This window comes from Myotis myotis, unplaced genomic scaffold (genome assembly GCF_014108235.1).
Source record: "Myotis myotis isolate mMyoMyo1 unplaced genomic scaffold, mMyoMyo1.p scaffold_m19_p_17, whole genome shotgun sequence".
NCBI classification, from domain to species: domain Eukaryota; kingdom Metazoa; phylum Chordata; class Mammalia; order Chiroptera; family Vespertilionidae; genus Myotis; species Myotis myotis.
Window position 1 is genome coordinate 34004354 of NW_023416321.1, and position 20698 is coordinate 34025051.

The 20698-nt window shown below is 53.6% G+C and overlaps 2 protein-coding genes across 5 annotated transcripts in view; one reads left to right on the top strand and one right to left on the bottom strand.

Annotated features, from left to right (window-relative positions):
• NXN (nucleoredoxin) overlaps positions 1-11446 on the top strand; it is a 149238-nt gene extending 137792 nt beyond the window's left edge. The window contains exons 6-8 of one of the 2 annotated variants that reach the window (XM_036340915.1): positions 3679-3858; positions 5623-5747; positions 8639-11446. In XM_036340915.1, the coding sequence (XP_036196808.1) occupies positions 3679-3858; positions 5623-5747; positions 8639-8821 (488 nt within the window). In that variant the 3' untranslated portion in view covers positions 8822-11446. The remainder of the gene's footprint in view (positions 1-3678; positions 3859-5622; positions 5748-8638) is intronic. The other variant, XM_036340917.1, reaches the window with a different exon arrangement.
• Positions 11447-14415: 2969 nt separating this feature from the next.
• MRM3 (mitochondrial rRNA methyltransferase 3) lies at positions 14416-20672 on the bottom strand. 3 transcript variants are annotated; one of them, XM_036340919.1, is made up of 4 exons: positions 20317-20672; positions 19853-20094; positions 18556-18723; positions 14416-16511 (listed from the first exon to the last, which is right to left on the bottom strand). In XM_036340919.1, the coding sequence occupies exons 1-4, from the start codon at positions 20628-20630 to the stop codon at positions 15976-15978; spliced, it is 1260 nt and encodes a 419-aa protein (XP_036196812.1). In that variant the 5' UTR covers positions 20631-20672; the 3' UTR covers positions 14416-15975. The 3 variants fall into 3 exon arrangements, with proteins under 3 accessions (XP_036196812.1, XP_036196811.1, XP_036196813.1); XM_036340918.1 differs by having other exon boundaries at positions 19853-20097; XM_036340920.1 differs by having other exon boundaries at positions 19911-20459.
• Positions 20673-20698: the final 26 nt, after the last annotated feature.

A 20698-nucleotide genomic window follows, 5' to 3' on the forward strand; every position in this document is an offset into this window, starting at 1 on the left:
TCGATGTTTCTAACTCTCTATCCCTCTCTCTTCCTCTCTGTAAAAAATCAATAAAATATATAGTAAAAAATAAATAAATAGTGACGAGCTTGTTTATAACAAGACCTAATATTTATGGCATACTTATTGCTTACCAGATACTCTGCTAAAAAGCATTTTATGTCCGGCTGGCATGGCTCAGTGGTTGAGCATCGACCTATGAACCAGGAGGTCACGGTTCGATTCCAGATCAGGGTACATGCCCCGGTTGCGAGCTCCATCCCCAGTGTGGGGCCTTCAGGAGGCAGCCAGTCAATGATGATTCTCTTTCATCATTGACGTTTCTATCTCTCTCCTTCTCCCTTCTTCTCTGAAATCAATTTAAAAAATGTGTGTGTGTTTTTAAAAGCTTTTTATACTTGTCACTTTATTTATTCTTCACAACAACCAAATAAGATAGGGAACTATCGCTACCCCCGTTTGACAGCTGGGAAAATGAGTCTCTCAGAAGTTAAGCGACGTGCCAGGATCTTCCTTAAAATTCTAGCCATAGTAGCCCCCCAGCCATCCCGGCTGGGAAGTGCTGAGTGTAAGTGAAGCAGAGATGAGCTGCCCCCTTCCATTCCCTCCGGGGAAGCCCCTTGCTGGTGTGGAAGTTATTTCAAATAAAGGCATCGGCTAGAAATGCCCCATTCCCTTTACATTTCCCGTTAGAGCCTCTGCCCTATTTTCTCCTTAGAAGTCTCTGCTTCATGGGGGCAGGGGAGCAGGGAATTCATGATGGCAGAGGAGAGGGAAGAGGTGATTGTAGTCTCAGCCTCCTTCCCCTGCAGCCATGGGAGGAGAGGGGAGAGGGAGGTGGGTGGAGCAGCAACCTGTAGATGCAGGGCCCTTCCTGTGCCCTAGTCACGGGTTGTGAGAGCCCCGCCATCTGGTGGCCCAGTAGAAAGAGCAGCTGCTGGTACAACAGGCAGTCCAGGGGTCCTGTCCCAGCTCGGCCACTGGCTGGCCGGGGGGCCTTGGGTGGGTAGCCGTACTTCCCATACCATCTGCTGTGAGGCTTGAGCACTGGGCGGGGAGTGTTTCCTGAGCCTGGCAGAGCAGATGCCCAGCTTCCCCTCTCCTGCCCGCTCATTCGTCCTGGGGGAAAGCACATGCTCTCAGGGCTCTCGGGCCAAAGGAATCAAGATCTGGGGATGGGAAGGGGGCCTGCACGGGGCCGGAGATGGGCTTCTCCAGGTCGAAGTCTGATTGTGGATACAGTCACATGCACCTTGTTATTTTGGGCTTTTATGTGTATCTGTATGAATGTATGTTTTTATTGATTTTTAGAGGGATGAAGCGATAGAAACATTGATGAGAGAGAAACATTGATTGGCTGCCTCCTGCATGCCACCCACTGGGGATTGGGCCTTCAATCCATGCATTTGCCCCAACTGGGAATAGAGCCGGCGACCTTTTGGTTTATGGGTCCACACTCAACCACTGGGCCACACCGGCTGGGCTGTTTGGGGCTTTTAGACTGGGCTTCAGGGCTTGGAACACCAATACAAGCGGGGCCTGCTTTCCCACCGTTAGAGGGGAGAGGAGGGAAGGGGAGGGGAGGGGAGGGGAGACGCAGGCCCAGTGGAGCGGTTCCTTCTTGGAATCAGCTGAGGGCTCCTCTGCAGCCAGTTGGGGGCTCTGGGTTCTTACCTTGCCACCCTGGTCCCCACGGGCATGGCTGCAGCCATGGTAACAAAAAAGGCCCTTTAGAGTAGTCCCTTGGAGAAACGGAGGCACTGAACCAGGAAGTGGACTTCTTTGCCTTCAGATTTTACTTTTCCTCCCTTCTCTGTCCCCTGGGCCTGCTTGCCCTCCACAGACCAACTGGACATCCCACGTGTGGGCCACAAACGGGCCGGCTGCTGGGTCTAATCATAGCAGTGGGTGGGCCCCAGTTTAACCCAACACTAGCAATTGCCCAATTTAAGAAATACACCGATTCTCTGATTAAAGAACGTTGCCAAAGCATTCTCGAGGTAGGGCATGGTGATGGGAGACACCCCTCTGCAGCGGCTGGCCTGTTGTGGCCCCAGCCCCAGCCTTGGGTAAGGCTGCTGACTCAAAGCCCAGCCCGATCCTTAGGGATGGGGACAAACCCAGGCTGGGGGCTGGGGGAGGGGGAGGGGGGCAGATAATGTGCAGCTGGTCTCCTGCGCTCCAACACCGACTCCCCGGGGCCTGGACAGCTCTGCTTCCTAAAGCCCCGTGAGAACGGGCTGTGCTGCCAGAGAATGGCCGCCCGGCAGAGCCTGGTTCTCTCGGGGTCTGTCCCACACACGCTGAGCCACTTCTAATAGGTGCGGACAGAATGGATTCGTTTTCCTTTTGAAGACAGGCCCACCACCAGGTGCCCGCCGCCGGCCGCCATGGCAGGTTAAAAAACACCAGGGCCGAAACTGGTTTGACTCAGTGGATAGAGCGTCAGCCTGCGGACTGGGGGGTCCCGGGTTCGATTCCGGTCAAGGGCATGTACCTGGGTTGCGGGCACATCCCCGGTGGGAGATGTACAGGAGGCAGCTGATCGATGTTTCTCTCTCATTGATGTTTCTAACTTTCTATCTCTCTCCCTTCCTCTCTGTGAAAAATCAATAAAATATATTTAAAAACAAACAAACAAAAAACACACCAGGGCCATATTTCTGGTGCCCCAGTGTACCCCCCACGGAGAAGTAAAATGTCAGTGGAGCAAACTACCGACGGAATGCATTGGAATCTATAAATCTTAAATTGCTCTGGCTTTCACTTGCCCGTGTCCAATTAAAGCCCGGTCGGCTCCAGGAGACAGGCAGCTGGTTAGTGCGAGCTGGGCTGGAGAGGCAGGCGTCCCCAAAGGGCAGGGCTGAGGCTGACTCTGTGGGCTGTGGTCGTGGGGGTGGCCCTGGCTGGAGGAGAAGCAGCGGGCGCAAAGAGCAGGAGGTGGAAACCCAGATGCAGCTGGAGCCCAGGATGGGTTGCTCTGGTTTTCTGTCTGCAGCTCTGTGGGTGGGGGTGGGGGGGGGGGGTGGGTGGAGGGTGCAGGGAGCTATGTGTGGCATTTGTTACCCCAGCCCAGGACTCTCATGTGAGGGTGGCTGCCTTGCGCCCTCCAGGGACTGGACCCCTCAGAGCAGGTATTGGAACGCCCCCAGGCTACAGGACTGGAATTGGGGGGTGGGGCTGCCGCCCGGCCCCGGGCTCCTCCCCGACACAGGCCCCGCCTCTGTGTGACCCCCACGGCATGGTTGGTTTCTGTTGGTTTGGCGTCTGTACACTGCCTGGGAGCGTGTGTTCACACCATCAGTTACAGTCGGACTCCTGGCAGGTGGGGGCAGCGTTTCCTGCCTCTTTGGGATCGTTTAGGATTTATCGACTGCTTCCCTGTGCCAAGACCCTGTGCGATGTTCTTTGAATACACAGCTCGTTGATCTTTACACAGTGGGGTGAGGTGGGAACTGCAGGACATCCACCCCGTGGCACAGAGGCGAGAGGGACTTGCTCGGGGTCCGGGGAGAAGGTGTGTGCAGACCCAGCGGAGTTCCGCGGCTGATCAGCGGCTGGGCCCGATCCCGTCCGAGGCTTTCCTGAGCCTCTGCCTCGTCCCGGGTCCTCCTGTGCCCTCTGGGTGGGAGCTGCCCCTCCTGCGGGCGGTGGCCACGCCAGCTCTCTCTCTTGCAGGCATCCCCACCCTCATCGTGCTGGACCCGCAGGGGGAGGTGATCACGCGGCAGGGGCGGGTGGAGGTGCTGAACGACGCGGACTGCAGGGAGTTCCCGTGGCACCCCAAGCCCGTGCTGGAACTGTCCGACTCCAACGCCGTGCAGCTCAACGAGGGCCCCTGCCTCGTCCTTTTTGTAGGTATGAAGCTCAGCGGGGTCCCAGGGTGGGCGGGACCGACCCACCTCACGTGGGACATGTCTGTCCCTACAGCTTCTTTCTGTCACAGAACAATGTGGAGCCTGGGCCTTTGTCTCTCCCTGCAGCCTTGCTTTTGACCCCAATGATTTATTCATGGCTCTCCCCCTGTAGGAGGGGTTCTGGGAGCTGCCGCTGTGCTTTCCTTCCTAGCTGCTCCTGACCGCCAGCTGGGAAGCATAGGTCAGGCCCTGGTCCCCCATGAACAGGCCCATTGTTGGAAGGAGGTGGGGCTGCACCGAGGCAGCTGCTGGGCTCAGGCTCCCCCCCCCACCCCGCCCCGCCCTCGCCCCTCGTGCTGCTGCTGCTGCTGCTGGTCACCTGTGTTCTGGCCAAATGGCCCGGGCTGCTGGGGCTCTCCCAGCCTCAGGTGGCATCTGTGTGGCCAACCTCCCCTCTCCGTCTCCCCTGTGTGGCTCACTCTGGCGCTCTGTGGGTGGCTGCTGTGAGAGGCAGGAGGGCACAGGAAGATGGACTTGGCTCCCTGCAGCCCCGTGAGGTGACTGATGCCTTTTGCTAACAGAGCAACTGCTGCCCAAGACCCACCTCAGCCTCTGCCTGGGGACTCGCTGCTCAGCTCCAAGTAACTTTGGGTCCTAGGAGCATGGCTGAGAGGCCGCCATGCCCACTCAGCGAGGTGGGTTTGGGGATGTGTGCAACTCCCACCCCTGTTCTCTGGAGGTCTGGTTTGGAGACCCCCCGGGAAGGGGGCCACACGCAGACTCGGGAATTCTTGAGCACACCCACTGCAGGCTGGTCCTGTGCTTTGAGGACAGAGGCTGTCTGTCCGGGGAAAGATGGCCTGGGGCTTTCCCCGCCTGCTACAGGCTCCCACACCTTTGTCCCAGGGCTGGGAAACAATTCTGAACTGAGGGACAACTGGGAACCTCACTGGCCACCTGCAGATGTGGAAAGAGAGTCCCAGGGAAGCCAGGCGAGTTCCAGCATCACAGAGCGAATTAGACGTGGATCTAGATTCTAGAGAGTCCCACAGGATCTGCGTGCTGCAGGCCCCTCGAGCTGTGTGGCATTTCTGGGTGAAAGTCGCCTGCTGGCACCTGCTGCCCCTACCCCCCAGCTCTGCAACTCGGGATGTCACTGTTGTTCTCAGTTACAGGGTTCAGCGGGAGTGAGCCCGGGGCCCCAGTGTGTGGCTGATCTTGGAGGCAAGGGATGCCCCACAGGGGGCTCTGGGGAGCCTCGCTGGGTGGTCTCCAAGCAGCAGCCTGTCCCCTCCCAGGCGAGCCGGGCTGTTAGCTCTGCCTCCCCGGGGCCACCAAAGCCGCTGGCCAGACCACAGCCCCACCCACCACCACCACCTCTGCCATTTTCATTAGGAAGTCAGTGATCCAAGTCCCGGCATCTCATTCTGTGAATGAGAGAGACTCTACCGGGGACCTCCAGTCCTGGCTTAGGGGAAGCTTAGCTCCCAAGCTGGGTTTGTGAAGAACTGAGTGGAACGTATCACCTTTGCTTGGGGCATTAGTGCTACTCAGTGAGGTGAGTTGTTCCTGGGAGCGCAGTGCAGGAGGGCACAGTGTGAGCAGGAGGCCTCCTTCCTGCACAGGAGGCAAGGCCTGTGTCCCCAGGGAATCGCGCCCACTCAGGGGCTGCCCAGGGGGGCGGTCCAGCCCTGGATGCAGGCGGCCTCAGGGGGCACCACTCCTGACAAGCCCTGTGCTCCATGTCTTTCTCGCCCCATCACAGATTCTGAGGATGATGGGGAGTCCGAGGCGGCCAAGCAGCTGATCCAGCCCATAGCTGAGAAGATCATCGCCAAGTACAAAGCCAAAGAGGAGGAGGCGCCGCTCCTGTTCTTCGTGGCGGGGGAGGTGAGTGCCGCCTGGGCCAGACCAGGGGCCGACCTTGGAACTTGAGTGATGGGCTTTGGGGGATGATGAAGGGGACCCTGGGGTCTGGGGTGCCGGTACTTGTGGACGAGCTCACAGACAGGTGAGGCGTAAAAAGGTGTGTCGTGGAAAACCACCTCCCCGCCTGGCTGCCTCCTCCTTCCTTCTCCCTCGCTCAGCGGCCTCTGAGCTGCAGGGAGCCCTCCCAGGGCAGAGCCCTCTCTGCAGCCACCAAGATCCCGGTCCACACTCCCTCCCTTGGGGCTGGGTCGGAACCAGGCCCTTGCTGCTTTACAGAGTGTCTGCTAGGTCAGCCCCGCCTCACCAGCCCTCCAGTGAGCTTTTCCCAGGACAGGGATCCCGCCGGGGGGCCACGCTCTGACCTGAAGTCCCAGCCAGCCAGGGAGGGTGCTAGGTTGGAAACTGCCCACATCCCCCTCTCTCAAGGCCTGTCTCATGAAGTTGGGCTGGACGGAGCAGAGGACTTTCTACAGGGTGAGAAGGCAGGGCCCTTCACTGGCCACCTCCAGCAGGCGCCTGCCTCCTCCTGAGATACAGGAGGCTCCGCCCTGCAGGCTGGGAGTCTGCAAGATGGGGTCAGCGTAGGCGCCCTACCTTGGTTCCCCTCCTCAGGAGCCATCTCTGCACATGCTCCGCCGCCTCCCCAATCCAGCCGGGCACCGGCCACCCGCCGGTTATTAACAGACACTTTTTGAAGCCCCGGGGCCTCCTTCCGCCCATCGGTACCCCCAGTTGGTCAGAGCCCATGCTTTTTTCAGGCTGTATTTGGATCCCAGGAGAGGCAGCAGTGGCCAGACACCCTGAACCAGCACCCATTCATCACCCCCTCAATAGCCTCCCCTGCTAAGCCCTGCTGGGCCCTTGCTGGCAGCTGAAGTTCCCCTGCTAGGCTGTGGGGTGGAGGGGACAAAGCAGGTTCACAGGCCCTGCCTTGGGGCTACACGAGCCCACTCCACACAAAGCACAAATGCAGGCTGCTCCGAATTTCATTAAACTCTGACCCTGTCCAGACGGCTCCGAGGGAAAAGATGGGTGTAGAGCAGAAAGGGCTGGGCTGGTGGGGGTGGGGCTGGAGGGCTCCAGGAGCTGCTGTAGAAATGTGTCTGAAAGGGGACATTTTGTGGGTTTTCTACATACCAGGCACCAAGCCAAGTGCTTCCCCTGTTCGGTCCCATTTGTCCCCCCTCTCTGGCTCGATATAATCATTGCTGCTTCACAGATGAGGAGGGTGAGGCTCGGAGAGAGTGAGTTGCTCCGGTCTGGCCGGCTGGGCTGGGTGCCGGCTGCTCTCACGCCTCACCCAGCCCCGTGTGACCTGGTATTAAATCCATTTTACAGGGCAGGAGACCTGGGCTCAGGGAAGTGACTGGCCAGAGTCACACATTAAGTAGGTAGCAGACAGAGAAGTGAGTGTGAGGTTGGTGTGACGTCAGAAGCAGTGCCCTGCTCCTTTGTCCTTGTGGCCCAGCAGGTGGACTGGCCCACGAGGGAAGGGTGCTGGGACCAGAGAGCTGGACAGAGGGGCTTGGTCATCCACTGCTCTAGTTCCCTACCTGGCCGCCCCGTCCTTCCTGTGCGTTTCACCTGAGCTCCTGGCCTCGGCACCTCCCTTGGTCCAGTTTCTGTCTGCATGCTCGGAAGCAAGGCAGCATGGAAGGAGGATGGGCACAGGGCGCTGGGACATCCGGCGTTGACCGAGCACCTCTGAGCTCAGGATTCCGGCCTCTCACATTCCAACCACGGCTAAGGGGGACCCCTTGTTTGTCTCCATCCTGTCCACTCGGGCAGGCAAAAGCCATCCCTTCTGAAGCCTTAATAATCATTAAAAGTCATCTCTCTGGGGAGGGGAGGCAATGGGAATCTATGTTCAGCAGTTTCCAGGTATCTCTCTGTTAATCATGAAGATTGTTCAGTTACTCACGTGGGGGGCCAGAGATGCTGAGTCACCGAACAATTCTGGGGTTGGGGGAAGAGATGGTTACCAATAATCTCCCTAAAGGTGTGCCCTTTGAGGGAGGAAGTCTTTTGGTCTCAGACACCGGTGAGCTGTAAGTTTCATGCCTCATGCTCACCAGCATAAGGCCAGGGATACCCCACGCCCTTTCTCGGCAGGGAGACTCCGGTCTTTCCCTCCGTGTAGAATACTAGACTGTACATTGTATAGTGAGACCGCCGCGGGATGGGTCCGTAGGGTCCGTTTGCTGTTACCTGCCAAATGAGGGTCGGCAGCGTGAAAGGGAGTTCCAGATGGTTACCTTGCGAGTCTGTCTCCTGGTCTTTGGATTTCTGTGTTTGTCTTTATACCTAATAAGGCTGCATCTGATGTCAGGAAAATTCTCCTGGACAGTCCCTGGGAATGTGTGGGAAAGGGTCAGCTTCCTGCTCAGATAAGTACAGCAGCTTGTGTCAACGTCAGTAGTATCTCTGTAGCCCTGTCTTGCCACGTGGTTCTGCGATGCCTGCCCCCTGAAGCACAGGCTGGTCTGGAGCCCAGATCGGCCTCGGCACAGTGGGGCCGCAAATGATTGGGAGTTGACTGCAAAAGCAAGTAATCAAAGGACATCGCATATTTTTTTTTTTTTTCAAAACAGAGGCTTTCGTGCTAATAAAGAAGACTCGCCTGGGGGCTTGGGGTGATGCAGAGAGAATTTTCGGAACCAGCCTCCCCCTCTGCAAGGCAGGGCAGGGCCCGCTGCTCCGCACTCTGAGAGCCCGTCTTCCATGGAGGAGGCCCGCTCTTCAGGGTGATGATGGAGTGGGTCCGTCCCACGCCACCTGGGGAACCTGGGCCCAGGGGACTTTCCACTCTCTCGAAAACTTACGGGTTGTCTCTCCCTTCTGGTGACTTCCAGGATGACATGACCGACTCCCTGCGAGACTACACTAACCTGCCCGAGGCCGCCCCCTTGCTCACCATCCTGGACATGTCAGCCCGGGCCAAGTACGTGATGGACGTGGAGGAGATCACCCCTGCCATTGTGGAGGCCTTTGTGAATGACTTCCTAGCAGAAAAGCTCAAACCAGAGCCCATCTAGTGGGGCTCTGGCCTTGGGAGACATTATTTAAAACTCAGTCTTCTCCTCCTCCTCCTCTCCCCCTTCCTTCCCTCCGCCCATGGACTTTCCCAGCGTGTCCTGAATCACACAACCCAAGTGTCCAACCTCTCTGTGGTGCCTTGTTTTCTGCATTAACTCCTCAGCCAGCACCCTGGGTGCGCATCCTCTCAGCAGCAGAAGAACCACCATGTTTGGAGACGCTGCTTGGGATTCGCAGGGTTGCCGTAACCCGGCCAGGGCTGGGGCTGCGTCACTCCCTGTCACCAGGTGTTCCACCGAGTGAGCCTGCGGGGACAGCGCGCGGTGCTCTGGCTCACACAGTTCAGTGGCACAGGTGGGGCAGGGACAGGGCCACCGCCTCGTCAGGCCTTAGCTGAGAGCTTCTGGTGAGAAAGCCTTTCTAGATGACTGTCTCGGTCTAGGGAAAACTAGCTTGTCCGTTGGTTCTTGGGCAATTGATCTCGGATCTCAAAGGAAGCTTGTGTTCTTTTCTGGTGAGAAGAAAAAAAAAATAGCTACAGTCATGATTCATGTAGTAATTGCTTCATTTGATTGGGCTCCTACCATGGGAGAAGAGCTCTCATTCCTTCCTTATCTTTCTTCCTTGATCTTGACCTTCTCTAAGTTTCTGCCTTCTCATATGAACAGCCCCCACTAGCTTGGAATTTTGTTAATAAATCCTTCCCCCTTGGACTTCTTCCCAAGGAGATGCACTTGGCCCTGGTTCTTAGAGGAGCACCACCTCCCAGTGCAGACCGCTGACTCAGCCCGGCTCTGGGCCTGGGACCACGGAGCTCTGTTGAGGTGCCCATGCCCACCTCTGGTTACCCCTGTCATTCCCTTTTCTTTTCAAAGCAGAACTAAAAGGAGACAGATTACCAGAAGCATTGCTTTCCCCTAAGAACCTGCAGGAAGAGCTGTGCCGAGGGTGGGAGTGAGGGCAGAGGACATGGCGATGAAGAGCAGGTCTTGGACCCACTTGGCTAGACCCTGGTAGTCGGCTCCTTATTTGGGCTGAACTGACCACTAAAAGGAGAATAACATCTGTGTTCTTGGGATTTGTGACGGAGGGTTTGCCTGGGGACTTGCAGGGTTTTAGCCTCTTTCAACCAGATGTCAGAGTCCTTAAAGCAATCCCAGACCTTCCCCGTGGCCCCACTCATGGCACTCTGCCAGCCAAGACCATGGATTTGGAAAACCCAGCCCCCAGTTAGCTGTAACGCCACTGCTCCTTGCCGAATTTGGATTGTTGATTTGTAGTTCAGAGGTACAAAATTAGTTGGTAACAAGACTGTTACTCGATGTCACCAGCCTGAAATGCAATCACCTAGTAAGCAATAAAGCAGGCATCTCTGGACGTTACCAACCACTCGGCCATTCCTGTCCTTAATAACAAACATCTTTTTGCTTGTGGTGCTGTGCTTGTAGGAGGTGGGCAGGGGGATGGGACATAGGAGAGCCTCTCAATGTTCACTGGACACCTGGTGGCTACGTTTCAGAATTGTCGAGAACCCCGAGACCCAACGTGGTCATCTGTCAAATCCTCCAGAAGCCGGAAAGCTCGTTCGGATTAGAGCACTAGAGGCCGCTCCCTGCTGGAGGCCTGGCCGCCATCTCTCTTGGTTTGACTCGCCTTTGCAGGTGGTGGATTCTCAGAGTAGACATCCCTGTGGACATGTGTGCTCATTCCCTCCCTGTAGGGGAGCAGATGCTCTGAAGCTGGAGAAGTCCAGGTTGGGAAACACAAGGAATCCGGCCCGTGTCTCCCTGCGATGGATGAGGCAGTAGTTGGAGATCCTCACACCTCGCTCTGTCTTAGGGCTGGGGTTTCTCTGGGAACCCTGTCAGTGTCTCCCTTGGGGGGTGGGATGGGGGTAGGGACAAGTTGAGTTTCACCTCCTTAGGAAGATGGGTAAGATTTCTGTCCGTACCCTGTATCGTGATGACCTTGGGAGGAAGGTGGTCTCGTAGCAGCTACTTATCTTCTGGGGTGGAAGGAACAAAGTCCAGTGAAGAGTCCCTGTGAGTCATTGCAGCAGAAAAAAATAGGTCATCTGTGGTCCTATGTCCCGTACAGGGCTGACTGAACTACTTGCCACTAAAGTCAACTAGCTCCTTGGCGCCAGAATCCCCTTTAGAGAGGGGGTGCAGGTTAAGATCGGTGTGAAGCTACACTAAAATGGTGCGTTAGGGTTATAGAATGGCGACTTTGGGGGGCAATACTGGGGGAGCAAGACAGTGAAACATCCCTGTCTTGATAGTGCAAGCGATCTTAAAGGTTATTGGTACAGACGAAGTGGGTGGCTTCTTAATTTCCACTAAGCACCTCCAAAATACCTTAAAATTCTTGTCGCTAATTGGAAGCAGGTTAAAACACCAGCTGTCGCGTATTCAGGGGTTTCTGACAGCAGCTAAGGAAACCAGGCCCTGCAGCTTGAGGCAGGATGGCGGTTGTAAAAATGCCACCCCCGGGTTCCAGATTGTGCTCACCACAATGACTTCCAGATTCGATTCTATCCGTTTTCACAGCAGAAATGAGGGTGTGTGTTTTTTTGTTTGTTTTTTTAAATCTGTCCCCAACAATAAAGATCTGCTTCTTCTAGATTGGTATTACAATGGGCAGTTGCAGATGCCAGAGGGTGACTGAACACCAGCTTCCTTTGTCTCCCTCCTCTCCCCCACCCCCCACCCCCCCACACCCGTACACACACACACACACACACACACACACACACTCACACACTTGAAATCAGTGGCGCTCACGTACCCGAGCCCTGGGAGCCAGTACTGCTTTTTTGGCATCAGCCAAGCTTCAAGTGGTAATTTTCAGCCAGACTTTGTTTTTTCCTGTTGCCTAATTAAAGACACCGAAAAGCTGTTCTCTCCTCCTGCTGCCTTTTTGCAGGGCAGCAGAAAGAATTCTGCAATGATGTAAAGACTAGGATATGGTCCAGGGACAGATCTGCCGGGTCTAATAAGCTGTTGCTCTGTCACCTGAGAAGAAAGCCACACGTGTGCGTGTGGGCGTGCGAAAGGCGGTACACTTGAATTACAGCGCTGGATGGGGGGGGGGGGGGGGGCGCTGAGTGAGTGTCTGGTCCATGCCCCTCTGGTCCTGCAGGCACGGGCACGCGCACATTCTGCTCTGTCGTTTGCCCTGGTTAGTGTGGACAGGCCCGTGCTTGCCCCGTAGGACCGGGATGCCACCCAAGGACAGATTGTAGGGGGGCTCAGCCGCGCCCTCTGCAGCTTTCCTCAGGGTGCCTCTTTGTGAAACAAGGACGGTCAGAGGCCCAGGCTCAGGAGCTTTCCAGTTCCCTCTCAAGTGGGCCTGACGTGAGCACTCAGCCCCTTTCCCTCTCTGCGGGTACAAACGGGAAGAACATCCCCTGCTGTCCTTCAGGCAGGCCGCTCAAAGGAAAACTCTTTGGGGACAAATGGCTGTTGTTTATTAGCTCCATTATTGGTGCGAATGGTGCATGTGCAAAGGGTGAAATATTTCCCAGGCAACAAAAGGCTTGTATGTAGGGAAATTTTTATATGGGGCCTGCGTTATGGCCAGGGTTTCTCCTACTGGGGAAAATAGGTATTAGGATGTTCTACACACCCCTTGCATGGGAAAGCATGACGTAAATGTGCTTCATTTTCAAGACATAAATATGTCTCGCCCCCTTGGTGTTTGGAGTACTTCCCAAGCCAGGAAGTGTGTTGTTAAATTTGAGTAGGAGTGTTCTGAGGGGCTGTTAGGTTTCCGTTCAATAATGTGCCAAAGCCTCTGTCCCCAGGCAGCAGGCCGGTGGGACGCTCAGAGACAGCCGCAAGTCTGGTGCCGGTGCCTCACACCAATAGGTCACCCACAATGGGCTAGAACTAGGATTCAACAGGAGACAGGATCTCAGGACCAGAAAACACATCTCCTGTGGACATCAGAGGCTCTGGGAGTGCCCGGCCAATCACGAGCCACTGTGCCTGTTGCAATCAGTTGGTGAGTGGTGAGAGGGAGGCTTGGAAGCCAGACCCTGCTGCAGCCAGGCCACCTCCCCAGCCTTTGTTCCCTTCTTGCATTTTGAGGAAGCAGCAGCTTTAGTGATGGTCCTCACCAACTACGAAGCTTCAATTTAAAAAAGCAGCGCTTCCCTACAAAACAAACGCAGTGAGAACAGAACTGATGCTGTTTGTCATGTGTTCAGGTTTTTCCGACATATGTGGCCTTCAGCAGCCTGGCTTCCTAAGCTCGGCTGTTTGCAGAGCTCGGCTTGCAGCTGCTCTCTCAGCTGCTCCAATGCAGCAGGGCTACCTAGTGAGAGACTGCCTCCGCCAGAGCGGTCGTCCGGATCACACAGTAACCTGGCTGCTAGCTTATTACCTTTGTGTATTGATTGATGAAAAGACAAAAATAAGATCTTCAAGTTTAAGGTGTCTACAAGAGTGTGTCTACCCCCCCCCCCCCGGCCCCAAAATATGTAAAAGCTGCAGGAGGGCAGAGGTGGCTTGGCCAAGAGGGGAGCCCTGGGCCCAGCAGGGCAGCCAGGCGTTTTCAGCACTGCCCATGGGACCCTGGCTGAGCACTGCTTATGGGGTCTTTGGTGGCAGAACAACAAAAGTGGAGCTAAATGCTGCTCAGCTTGGATGGTGATGACATCTGGTGTTGCTGTTACCCCTGGGGCAAGAGGTAGGTCCCAGGGGGAACCAGTCCCTAGGTCTGTTCATCCTCTGGGCCTTCACTTGGGAGAGCAGCTGTGATTGGGAGAAGGAAACAGGTTTGAGGGGGGGGCTCTCCCTGCCCAGAAGCTCCAAGCCAAGGGCGAGGCAGTGGTTCCCAGTATGGCCTGGGGATCCCAGTGTTTGCCTGAAGCTGCTTTCTCAGAAGTTCTATTCAAGGGGGCGGGGTGAGGTGCCAGTTTCGTTTTGCTGTGTCCACTTCTCATTTTTATGTATTTTTCTCCTTAGTTTTGGGTCCACTGAGCTCCTATACTTCAAATTCTGCCAGGAGAATGACAGTATGGATGAATCTCCAACTTCCCTGAGCACAGTGGCTTGCAAAACGCTTCATGGTGGAGCATTTAAATACTCCATCCTCTCTTAACTTAAATCCAGGAAAAAGCCTCCCGGCCGGTTGGGAATGGTTTTGAGGTATGGCTGCCACCTTGTGGCAGAATCGTATTACAACTGCCCAAACACAAAGGCGAGGGGAGGGGTAAGCTTGGCCAACCTTCTGACACCTTTCAGCCAAGCAGTGTTTTGCTTGTCAGATCCTGCTCAGTAGTTATTATTATTTCCTGGGGAAATGGTGGCAGAGCAGGTGTTGGCCTCAAAATTGAGACTTCAAGATAGCGATTTTCCAATATTACTCAGCAAACAAGAACTTCACTTGCTTCCCCTATAGTCATTTTAAAGAAAGGAAAATGTGCCCTCCCCTCTGATATTATACCCACAAAAACACAAAAGGCAATCACTAGGCATGGTGTATAAGCCATTGGCCACAAAGTGAAAGTGCTGTAAATTTCATTTCCATCTTACACCCAGGATAAAATAGGCTTGGGATTACTGTTTTTCTGAACAAGGACAAGGTATAGCGTTTCTTTCATTTTTATTTTGTAACAAAAATCAGCAGGAAGCATAACCCAGGGACAGAAATTACAGACTGGTTTAACACTAGGCCTGGGCCTCCCTTTAGTGACTTTCTTTAGCACTTTTTCCCAGGTGCTGAGACCAAATGTCAACAGAGGGGTGGCAGTTTTCTGGGCGCCTCCCAGAGTTAGTGCTGGGCACTGTGGCTGTGAGGCTGGCAGACTGAGCCCCAGGCTTTGTGGGCTCCTCCACTTTCTAAAAGTTGGTGGTCTTAATCTGTGGGCCACTTGCATTGGACATTTGGGGGTGGGGGGGCCCTAGGCAGGCCAGGCAGACCAGAGCGTGGCACCAGGAACAAAAGTTCTGATAAGCCTTGGAGAGAACCAACCAGATTGTTCCTGCAAAAACTCCTCCCCTCAAACATGCCAAAGCAATCTCCCCTGCCACCTAGGGCATGAGTCAGACTCTTGGTTCTCTTGAAAGGAAGTTTAACCAGGGACCTGGGAAAGCCAAAGGCAAAGGAAGATCTCGGTGCCTCTTGGGAATGCCAGCAACTCAGCCTCCCTGGAAGGAGCAGCTGAAGGGCTCTCAAGGAACCCTAACCATTGTAGGAGCCACTGTGCAGAAGGGATGCAATAAACCACACTGCTCTGGTGGTGTCAACTCCAACCACATCCTCTGTGGTCACAAAAGCACTGACTGAGATAGGTCACACCCTTCAGTTCCGCAGTGACTTAAAGCATAGCAACCACCACCTGCATTTGCCTATTCCTGGTTACACCCAGCTGGCACGTGGCGAGGACCTAGTCAGTCACTGTCTGCTGGGGGTTTGACAGAAGAGCTAGTGTTATGGGCCCAAGGGTCCCTGGCTCTTATCCTCAGAACCTCAGCTTCTCTCCCCTCACAGAAGCCCTCGTCTGCACAGCAATCAGGAATGCTGGCACTTTCCTAAGTTCTGTTCCTCTATGCAGGAGAGGGGATGAATGTAAGTAACTCCAGTCAGTACATTTAACCAAAAGTTACGTAACAGCAGGAAGCAAGTAAAAGGGGGTACAGCTTTCCCAACGGGTGCAGACTAAGCTGAAGATTTTAAAACTGCTTCCTCCTTTTCTGAACAGAGCCCTTAAAAAGATTATCTGCAGAGGTGCTAAGAAGGTCTAATGCCACTTGAACTACGCTGCTTCTACCAGCTGTATCACCAGAAGTGGGAGAGTCGTGTTCTACATACACAATGGCTGTTTAAGCCAGGGCCTGAACAAATTGCAGACTGACACAGCCAGCTGGAAAGGACAGCTGGCTATTGAATGCCATCGCCTGTAGCCTTCACACATATGTAAAAAATTGGCGTGTGAGGGGAATGGGAGATCTCGGGAAGAATCTTGACCTTTGTTATTTTTAAGAATAAGCAAAAATTCAAGGAAATTTCTATTTTTTAATAACCACCCAACAATTTTATGCCTCGCTGTTGGGAAGCCATAATGACCAACTCTGCCAGCCTAATGTAGGAGAGCTAGAGACAGCCTCAAACCAAGGATGACTTCCACGTCCCCTCTCAGGGATAACTAACTCCTGTCCCTGCTCAAGTGTTCCGCCCTGAGCCGCAGTTGTCTTCTCCCTTCAAAAAGGAGGATGCTGGCAGCCATGGCCGAGTTCAGGCTGTCCACACCAGGCACTACAGGGATCAGCAGCCTCCTGCCCCCGGTGCTCTCAGCCAACTGCAGGGACTCCAAGCTCAGGCCATGCGTCTCCCCACCTATGACCACTGCTGCTGGGGCCTCTGTCCAGTCCAAGTCGTAACTCTGGACCTCAAGTTCAGGGAGCCAGTCTTTGCTGGCTCCAGTTTCTAGATCCTCCTCCTCCTCTTCCTCATACTTGTGAATCTTTGAGAGTTGTTGGTCACAGATCCAGCCATGGTCACTGGCTTTATTAGATTTCTGGGCCTGGGTATAAAGGCCACAGTTGTCTGCCACGTAGACCCGGGTATCGTCGGGCAAGTACTTGGGCACTGTTTCCCAGTCCAGGTTGTTGATGATGGGCACCTGGAAATGCGCACCCATACCTGCCCGCAGCACTTTGGGCTCCCAGGGATCCACACAGCCTAGAAAATAAAAGAGGATCTAATTAAGATTACAAACCTTTCCAGACGAGGGGACTTTCAAGTCCACTAGATTAATTCTGGATCAGGAGATAAAGCAAAAAATCTCCTACTGTAGGTTCTTGATAGCTGGCACCGCTGCCTCCCCGATATGGCACTATCCAGCAATGGGACTGTAGGAGGAATTCCGGCTAGTGCCCAAACAGACTTTATTCATCCCTTCAACATTCACACCTGCCAGACATTGTATGGGAGATGCAAGAGCATTTAAAGCCCCCCACCTCAGCGAGCTCATGATACAGAAGCAGCATGCAAAGGGTAACTAACAGAAAAACCCTAGCACAAAGGACTACCAGGAAAAACACCCCAGAGACATGACACTGAGCTGGATCTTGAACGATAGGAGGATCTTGTCGGAGAAAGAAAGGCCCAGGGAGAGGTCAAAGCTACAGAAGGGGGAAGAGTGCCACAGCCCAAACACTGTAAGTAAGGTGGGTTAGGAAACTAATGGGTAGGTGTGGTGGGAGATAAGACAGGAGGCAGGTAAGGACCAATTTAAAGGCACATGGTATGAGCTCAGGATTTTATCCAGAAGACAAATGACATTGAAGGATTTTAAAGAGAATAGTGACAGAATCTGGTTTATGTTTTAGAGTCATTTGGCTTCAATGCTGAATCTGATTGGAGCAGGGAAGATGCTAGAGATGGAGAAATCAGATTGGAGGCAATTACAGTAATCCAGGGAGAGCCAAGGCAACAGCCTGGTCCTTCACATACACACCTGCTCTTACAACAAGAAGGCTAAACCACCTACTCTCTTACGTACGGGCACGTGCTCAGCCCAACAACTTCTATGCACTGGCAGATACTTCACCTTTCCTAGGACCATGTGCTGGAACAGACAGCAGGACCAGGGCACCACAAACCTACCATCCTCCTCATTAGCACAAGTCTCCTCACTACAAGTTATTTTAAAAAGGGGCCCAGATTCATGAGGAGAGCCATCTAGTGTGACCCCTCTATTTGGTGGGGGAGTACAGGGCAAGATGAGATTTCCTCCATCCACATGTCCTCAATACTGTGCACCACACCAAGTGTTCCCTCCTCTTCCTACCACTCATACACAGCCCCCAGCACCATTGTGAAAACATCACTTGGGTTATATAGGAACATTTCCAAAACCACACCTACTCTCAGAGCTCTCACCAATGGGGCAGGTAAGTGGGTACTGATGATGGAGCCCAAGCACCCAGCCCTCACTGGCAGAGAAATGCACTCCAACGTGTGACTGGGGGAAAAGTTAAAAGAGGAATTTAGGCAAGTCTCAGCAATGGGTACCAATTTTAGTTTACACTGAAAGGTAACTTGAGTATTTCTGATGAATGATCCTCTCCTTCCCACCCTCCCCTAAGTTGTAATAGGCATTTTAGGCTTGTCCCAACTGTTAGGCAAGTCTGTTTAGAACCAAACTTACTAATCCCCATTTCTAATGAGGAGACAGGAAAAAAATGTAACGAGGCTAATTTGTGTTGTGGGGTGTTTGACTTCTGAGGCTAAGGGAAATGTATCACAATTTCATAATCGCACTCTGTTGAAATAATTTCCTTTCACAGGATTCAGAATGTCAAAGAATTAGAATGGTCTCATATACCCAACAATTTGAAAACTCAAGATCATTAAATAAAGGACTTGAAATCAAAAATTAAAACTAGCATCTACTTCTTTCCCTGACTGATTTTAAGTTTTTTCTTTAATAACTTAGCAGGTGTCAAAATAATTTTAAAAGATAATCAACATATACTGAATTGCTATGTGCCAGGTACAATGCCAAGTACTGTCTGTGCATTATGTCACTTGATCCTCAAAACTTGATCCTACCTTCCATGTAGATTCTGTTTTCATACCCACATTATCGAGGAGGAAACTGACACTCAGAATTTCACTCAGACATGTAGCTAATGAGGAGCAGACCCAAGATTCAAATCCAGGCATGTCTGCCCAGAGCCAGCTCACTGACAAATGGCCATCCAGTCACAAGCGCTCTTACCTTTGGTGAGTAATACTTTGCTGCAACCTGCCCCAGCAGCAGATCTCAGAATCGTCCCCAGGTTCCCAGGGTCTCGGAGATTGTCACAAATCAACAATAAGGGCAGGGAATGGAGAAGCTGAGTCGCTGGGAATGTCATCTTAACATGATCAGGTTTGGCAAAAATCCCTGAGGAAACAAAACAGGAAGTTCACTTGTCTAATGTAGACATGGGGAATAATTAGACTTTTATTTCTCACTACCTATATTCTTAATTACTTGAATACATTCTGGTTGAAAAAATTCAAAGAGGAAGTCCTACCAGTGATCCCCCGCATAAGTGCTTTCAATCTGGAAGTGTACTGTATACTTTCAGAACTTGTTCCATGCAGCTACCTACATATGTGCACATCTACCCACACAGAGGTGCTTTTATTCTTTTACAAAATAAATCATACTCAGTATTATCCTGTAATCTACTTACCTAAGTCTCTAACGCGTCTTTGAGAACTTACCAAGTCAATACATTTGGAGCTATCTTTTTCTTTTAAGTGCTGCTTCTTGTTTTGTAACTTGAATGTACTACGTTTATTTAAATCTTCAACGGGCTGACATTGAGGATATTTTTCAATTTCCCCTATTATGAACAACCCGGCAGTAAACATCCCTGTACGCCTCTCTGTGCACAGGTCTAAACATTTCCCTGGGAAAAACTCCCTTCTAAGTGAAACGAGTAAATGGCGTGTGCGCACTGTTCACGGTAACTGATACTGCCCGCCCTCCCCACAAGCCCTTGCAGTTTATTCACACCAAGAACACCTACTCGTACATCCCTGTACCTGCCCTATCAACGACGTCACAGCTACATAAAACCTTACGTTAGATTCAAGCAAAGGGAGACAAGGCCTCCTGTTCCGTGGGCTAAACTGGGCAGTCCATTGGCGCTCAGTCCTGCTTCTAGAACAAGGGAGTCAACGACAGCTATCAGCACACGGGCAGGGGTTTTGTGGAAATGGGTGGCTAAATCTTTTGGCAAACGTTTCCCTAAGTTTTAGTTGGACATTAAAGGTTGAAGAAATGTCCTAAAAAAAAAAAAATGTGTGAGGAATAAAGAGCCGTAATACAAATGATGATGGCTTCACTTTCCACTAACGATACTAGAAGATGCACGATTTCTAGAAGATGGGAGAACTCTATTTTTCTGGGCATCTTCAGTAACACTTTGAATCTGGTTTCAATAAAATGTGTTCCCCCGAGACAAGCATGAACGAACCACCCCAGGCCTCTACTGCTGGTGACACACCGCGCAGCCACTGACCCATGATTCCTTGCGGTGTTACTAGGTCGGACCATTCCTTGATATCCTCAAACTTCACCTTAACGAGGCGGACCCCCTTCAGCTTATCGGCGGGCAGCTCCTTCAGGTAGTCCAGGCGGCTGAAGAAGAACATTTTGGGCACAGCGCCGGCCTTGAGGGCGTCCGCGATCAGCCGGCGGCCTTCCAGCAGGATCTTCCCTTGCTTTTCCCGGAATGTCCTGGACTTGACGACCGTCATCACGCTGCTGGGGGCGGAAACACAGAGACTGGCAATGAGCATGCATTCCCGACTCGGAGGTACGCCTCGTCCTAACGGACAGGAGGCCCGCGCTGCCCTCCGTGCGTGACCAAAGCCAGCGGGTGGTGCTGGAGCGGGTCCTCCGCCGGAGGAGAGAGGGTCAGGCCCGCTGGGAGGCGGGAAGGGAGACGGGGCACTGCGTCCACGCGGTTTAGGAACACGTCACCTCAGCCTTTTGTCCCCGGGGAAGGCCTTATCGTAGCGAAGCCCCGACTCTTCCCAGGTGCTGGGCGTCTGGGCTGGGGGCTCCTGAGGCGCCTGTTGCGGTCGCTGCACGTGGGGACTGGCCTCGGCTGCCGCCTTCCGGGGCCGCTTCCCGGGGCCGGGCTTCCGGTCCACCACCTCTCCGGACGGAAACAGCACTTTCACGGGGCTCCGCCGCAGCGCCCGGACCCAGCGCCGGGCGTCGAGGTCCCAAGCCTGGACCACCGGCAGCAACGGCCGCGGGGCCCATCCCACGCCCTTCACCAGGATCGCCATCTTCCCCGGCGCCGGGGGGCTGCGTCACGAAAGTGCGCCCGCGGCGCGCGATGACGTCACCGCGCCGT

Bases quoted from the DNA above. Each gene is read 5' to 3' on its own strand.
- MRM3 (XM_036340918.1), bottom strand. From the start codon at position 20,630: ATGGCGATCCTGGTGAAGGGCGTGGGATGGGCCCCGCGGCCGTTGCTG. The intron at 20,098-20,316 runs GTGACGTGTTCC...TTCCGCCCCCAG, and splicing joins CCCGGGGACAAAAGGCTGAG to CAGCGTGATGACGGTCGTCA. The intron at 16,512-18,555 runs GTAAGAGCGCTT...TTTATTTTCTAG, and splicing joins CAAAGTATTACTCACCAAAG to GCTGTGTGGATCCCTGGGAG.